This window comes from Mus caroli, unplaced genomic scaffold, assembly GCF_978045245.1.
Source record: "Mus caroli unplaced genomic scaffold, Mus_caroli_1 scaffold_2, whole genome shotgun sequence".
NCBI classification, from domain to species: domain Eukaryota; kingdom Metazoa; phylum Chordata; class Mammalia; order Rodentia; family Muridae; genus Mus; species Mus caroli.
The window spans coordinates 172072940-172079348 of NW_028227257.1; the positions used below are offsets into that span (position 1 = coordinate 172072940).

At 43.2% G+C, this 6409-nt stretch overlaps 1 protein-coding gene across 1 annotated transcript in view; it reads left to right on the forward strand.

The window, feature by feature from the left end:
* Positions 1-6409, forward strand: part of Itih2 (inter-alpha-trypsin inhibitor heavy chain 2) — a 34696-nt gene that overhangs the window by 6973 nt on the left and 21314 nt on the right. Inside the window, exons 6-8 of the mRNA XM_021184669.3 lie at positions 2533-2695; positions 4922-5029; positions 5633-5761. Of these exons, the coding sequence (XP_021040328.1) occupies positions 2533-2695; positions 4922-5029; positions 5633-5761 (400 nt within the window). The remainder of the gene's footprint in view (positions 1-2532; positions 2696-4921; positions 5030-5632; positions 5762-6409) is intronic.

A 6409-nucleotide genomic window follows, 5' to 3' on the forward strand; every position in this document is an offset into this window, starting at 1 on the left:
ATTTAAGTCAATGAAAAATCTTGCCTGGTCCACGCAGTGAGTGGATGGCTTTGCTGAAGAGCAGTACCTCCGGGCTTTGAAGGTTGGAGGATGACTCAGAGGTTAGAAGCACATACTTCTACAGGACTTGAGTTTGATTCTCAGCACTAATACTGAGTGACTCACAAGTCCCTGTAACTCCAGCTCAAAGGGATAAAGTGCCCTCTTCTGGTTCCAACAGGCACTGTGTGTGTGTGTCTGTCTGTGTCTGTGTCTGTGTCTGTGTCTGTGTCTGTGTCTGTGTCTGTGTCTGTCTGTGTCTGTGTCTGTGTCTGTGTCTGTGTCTGTGTCTGTGTCTGTGTCTGTGTCTGTGTGTGTGTAACTCCTCACAGGCATACACATGCACATATTTTTTAAACATACACCTGAGGATGTACTCTGATGCAAAACTTCAAAGAACATTCAACATAGGATTTACTCTCCATGCCATGCACATCATCTTCTTCCAAATCCTGCCATGTTTCTTCTCTTCTGCCTCCTCCTCTTCTCCATCCCCAAACTGACCTGTAGTAGAAACTCCTTTCATCTCACTCATGTATTTCTTTTATTAGCAGAATACATTGTATGTCTGCTCTGCACCCAGTTCTGTTAGAGGCAACGTAAAGACAAGCACTGTCAGACTCACAGAGCACACAGACAGGAAGCAATGCCCACCATGTGGATCGTGGACGAATGCTAATGGACCCAGGGGATCTGACTCCTGTGTGCGTGCTTCTGTAGAGAGGTCAAAAAACCTCTCACAGGGGAATAGTAGTTCATCTGAGCTCAACCAGACACAGAGTCCAGCCACATGGAAGGAGAAAAGCCCAAACAGAGGGGATGCTCCACTACAGCAGTGTGTTAACCGTTCTTGGACGTCCGTGAATCTTTCTGTATTTCTGTATTGTATTGTTGTTTTCTTGATGCTGGGTTTGTGTATATATACATACATATCTGTATGTACATACATAGCCTGATCTCAATGTCAAAGACAATCTCCTCTTGCCTCAGCCTGCTAGACTCATGGATTACAGTCGTGCACACCACTGCCTGCCTACCTTTGATCCTTTTTATCAATCAGACCCTAATGTCAATTCACTTGTTAATTCCACAGTTGTCTTTGTAACAGAATTTTTCTGGGCACTACACATTTATCAGAAAACCTGGAACTTCCAGGCCACTCCTTGTATAACGTGGCTTCTCTCAATGTGTTTTGTCTAGAAAGTTTGTATCAGGTCTATTCAGCTTTTTCTTCCATGACTGAGTGTCCCACACTACATCTCTGAACCCAGATTGGCTAATCACGCACAATCCCATCCACACTAATCATTTAATTTCAAAATTATTCACTCAAGTGTGGATGCTCACATTTTAATCTCAGAATGCCAGAGGCAGGCAGATAGGCATCTGTGAGCTCAAGACCTGAATATAGTGACTTACAAGTTAGAGGTGCACGTGAGACTTTGTCTCAAAAGAAATAAAATCATCCACACATGCTCACACAGGAACACACACACCATTCAGTGTGAGTCTTGGTGCTAGATTCAACCTCACTGGAAAATCTTGCTGCTTCCTCTTTAAAACCCTAAACACACACCTCAAAAGCAATCATTGTCCTGGATTTGATAGTGTTTTAGTTAGGGTTTTACTGCTGTGAACAGACACCATGACAAAGGCAACTCTTTCAAGGACAACATGCTTACAGGCTCAGAGGTTCAGTTCTTTATCATCAAGGTGGGAACATGGCAGCATCCAGGCAGACATGGTACAAGAGGAGCTGAGAGTTCTACACCTTCATTTGGAGGCTGCTAGCAGAATACTCACTTCTGGACAGCTATGATGAGTGTCTTATAGCCTGTACCCACAGTGACACACCCACTCCAACAAAGCTACACTTCCTAATAGTGCCGATCCCTGGGCCAAGCATATACAAACCATCAAAAACAGTGACTTAACGAGGCCTTACATTGGAAAGACAGATGCAGGTCTAAGAAAATTGAAGTTTGACAATCTGTAGATCTCACAATATATATAACAAACTGAACGTAAGTCTAAGAGGGCAGTGTAGGGACTAAGTACCACCTTTGGAGACACCTAAGCTTCTGTTTGATCCTGGTTCTACAACTGACTAGTTGCGAGACATCTTGAGGAGGCCCCTTACCCTCTACGAGCCTCACCTAACATCTGAAAGTTGAGGATAATGATGTCAGCTTACATTAACTGCTATATCAGAAATGATACCTGTTGGCTTCCTCACAGACCAGAACCAAATCAGTAGTCCTTTGACAACTGACACTTCAATCAGTGAGAAGCTTAATAAATCAATTAATATATAGACCAGACGAGAAAGGTTAAAGTTCTTGGTTTGATTAAATTTATCTCCAATTTCCTCTTTGCTCTGATGAAGGTATTTCATAAACAACTGAGCAGGATAAAGATGAGAACTCTGTCTAAATGTTGTGTCTTGCAAACTTCATGCATGTATCTGCTTGTGTTGGGATCTCTGGCATCTAGGAGCAGAACTCTGGATATGGAGAACTTCAACACAGAGGTGAACATCCCGCCTGGAGCTAAGGTGCAGTTTGAACTTCATTACCAGGAGGTGAAGTGGAGGAAGCTGGGATCCTATGAGCACAAGATTCATTTGCAGCCCGGGAAGCTGGCCAAGCACTTGGAGGTGAGCCTGGCCTCACAGGGTCGGCAACAGTGCACATCTCTGATTTATTTATTGTCACCACCACCATTGGTGGTGTTTGATGCCCCTGGCTTGGAAAATCAATGTCGTATACTAAAAAGATTCAGAGTTAGAGTCAACTACACCATTCCTCCACAGATTTCAATGCAAGCTTAGCTCCTTATGTGCAAAAGCAGTCCACTGTTTGTTGTAGCAAATTACCACAAACTGTGTAACCTAAAACAACAGACATCTGTTCTTTCATGGTCAAACAGTGATCCACGATCAAGACATAAGCAGAGTGCCTATGGATTGTCCATAGACTGGGAGGATGGATTAATCCTGGGGAAATTTGAATTCTAAGATGAGAGAGGAGAACACACGTTGTTCCTTGCTTCTGGTATCTGCCAGGTGCTGGCAGCCCTTGGAAGCCTTGTGGCATTCTGCTCTATATTGTTCCTCCTCTGCATGTCTCAAATCTCCTTCTGCCTTCCCCTTCCTGGATTTAAGAGCCCAGCAGCAGAGGACAACTTCATCTTCAAGATGCTTAGCTTAGTCACATCCCTAGAGACTCCTTCCCAAATAAGTTCAGATTCAAATTTCAGGGTTTGAGTAATGTGCCCTTCAGGGAGCCACCACTCAACCCATGAAATTAACCTTCAGGGTAAAGGTGTTGTGAGTCTCCTCTTTCTTGGCAGTAAAAGGTATACTATCTGGGATTTGAGTCTTGCAGCTACCAGAATCATAAGCCAGATAAACTATTTCGCCTATAAAATATTTAGCCTCGGGAATTTTAACATAACTAAGAGTGAAACAACACACTGTTTTTCATACTATTCTATTACACACACACACACACATTCTCATACATATAAAATGAAATATAGAAATCTTTTAAAATTTTTCACAGTGTTTTAGCATCCTGGCAAGGGGCCCTTCGATGACCTATAATATGGAGGCCAGCTCTATGCAGAAGGAAAACTATATGACTGATTTCCCTTTATACTAGTTTCCTGCCTTGAAAACGAACTCACCTAACAATAGCAGCATCCATCCCTTCCAAGGTGATATCCTTGCATAAGGCCCCATCACTTGCTTGTGTATGTAGAGGGTGTATGAGTGTGCTCATGGGTAAACTCACCTATGTGTATACAGGTAAAGGTCAGAGGTTAACTCTGGTTATTTCCTGTTGCTTTTCACATTTTCTTTGGAGACAGGGTATCTTCCTGAACTTTGAGCTCACTGCCTGGCCAGTGGGTCTCCAGGATCCTCCGGTCTCCATCTCCCAGTGCTGAAGCTATAGGTGCATCCAGATTTGACATGCGCAATAGGGATTAGAACTTAAGTCTTCATGCTTGCCTGGGAAAGCACTTAACCCATTGAGGCATCTCCAGCCTGAGGCCCAACACACTTCAACTAATGCCATCCCAGTGAGCAAGGTTTCTAACATGTGACCATACTAATGGTGTGTCCTGATGGGTATTGTTAATTGTCACCTTGATAGAATCTAGACACACAGAAGAATTATCTTAATTATATTAACTGATGTGGAAAGACATATCTTGCTGATGATGGGGATAGTCCCTGAGCAGGGGCTCCTGAGCCATGCTAAATGGAGCTGGATTAGAGTGTAGTGGCTTGTGTTTATCTCTTTCTGTTTCCTAATTGGGTGCCATCTGATCTATGTCATCAAGCTCCTGCTGCCTCTTCTTGCCCACCACGATGGACTGTGCTGTGAACTATGACCCAAAACAAATACGTTCTCCCTTCAGTTGCTCTTTTTATACCAGCAACAGAAAAAGAAACCGAGTCATGTGTCCACATCCCAGTCAGGAGATGGAAACCCTGGGATGAATGAGGTGACACAAAGTTGGAATCCAGGAACTGAAAGGATTCCCCAGAGTGACCATGACACCATGCTCAGGAAACTGGGAGATAAGAAAAAGCATCAGAGGGCTGGTGAGATGGCTCAGTGGGTAAGAGCACCCGACTGCTCTTCCAAAGGTCCAGAGTTCAAATCCCAGCAACCACATGGTGGCTTACAACCATCCGTAACGAGATCTGGCGCCCTCTGGAGTGTCTGAGGACGGCTACAGTGTACTTACATATGATAAATAAGTAAATCTTAAAAAAAAAAAAAAAAAGCATCAGAGAGCTTAAGAGTGAGATTCCTTTCCTGCTTTAAAGATCCCGAAAGACTTTTGATGCCATCATTTTTCTCCTCCTTAGGTGAATGTGTGGATTATTGAACCCCAAGGAATGAGATTTCTTCATGTTCCTGACACATTTGAAGGCCATTTCCAAGGCGTCCCTGTCATATCTAAAGGACAACAGAAGGTACTAGATGCATTGCTCATTGCCAGCTATCCAAGTGGTCACTGGATCCTGGCTCTTTTGTCCTGTGCTCTGGACCTTGAGGGGTAGAATGGGGAAGAGAGTGGTCTGATGGGCTAAGGTCAAAGGCTAGAGTTTCTTTTCTATTAAATATACAAAGCAACGTTCCCAATTATGTAATTTCATTGTATCCATTTTGGACCCTCCTTTTCCCCACAAGACAATTTTCACATAAAGAATTTTCATAAACCACAAGTCATATTCCCTTTAATCGTCTTTGCAGTATGGCCAATAAGAAACAACTATGAAAAGGTCAGAGTCCTCTCAGGATGAACACAGACTCTTTCTAGAGTGGGAGCCATTCCTTCAATGGTATCTGGTGGGAAACTCTTTGGAGCCCTTTTTTTAAAGGCCTGATACCTGGAAAACAGTACCACAGTCTGTTAAATGCTCCAGCCATGCTCTAACTTTCATTTCCATAAGTATTAGGCCAGTGGCTGCGTTCAGCATGCTGTTCTCCTTTAGGGTGAGCAGAGGCAACAGCCATACACACCCCAATCAGGATCTGAGAGGAAAATCAGCTTCTTATGTCTCTGTCCCTTGCAGGCACATGTATCCTTCAAGCCCACAGTAGCACAACAAAGAAAATGCCCCAACTGCACAGAGACTGCAGTGAACGGGGAGCTGGTGGTGATGTATGATGTCAACAGAGAAGAGAAGGCTGGGGAACTTGAGGTGAGTGCTGGCAGGCTCCAGAACTACCAAGCTGAAGAAAAAACAAAAATCAAAAACAAAAAAAAACCTGATTGATGGTGATCCTTGGCTTGTGAGTGGCTCCTGGTTGTCAAGGGAAGGGCTCAAGATACAGAGAAAAAAAAAATTATTTTTCATATATACATCCAAAAATTATCCTTTATGCCATTAAAAATAAAATAAAAGGTGCTTTAGAGACTGGCTAGTTGGTTAAAATACTTGTCATGCAAGCAAGAAGACCTGAGTTTCACCCCTAGAACACACGTAAAGAATTTGGGTATGGTGGCATCCTATCCTGGTTTTATTTCTGTTATTATGATAAAATAACCTGATGTAAACCTTAAGGGAGAAAAGGGATCTTATTCATCTTTCAATTTCAGGTTATAGTTCATCATAACAGGGGAGTCACAATGACAAGAGCTATTCATAACACAGCCAGAGTCAAAAGCAGAGATAAATGGATATGTACATGCTCACTTGCTTACTTGCTTGAGCTGAGCTAAAGTTCTCTACTCTTGTGCAATTCTGAATCTCCCTGGCAAGGGAATGGTGATGCTCACAGTGGGCTGGGTCTTCCCACACAGTTAACTTAAGACAATTCCACATACACAGACATGCCCACAGGCCAAC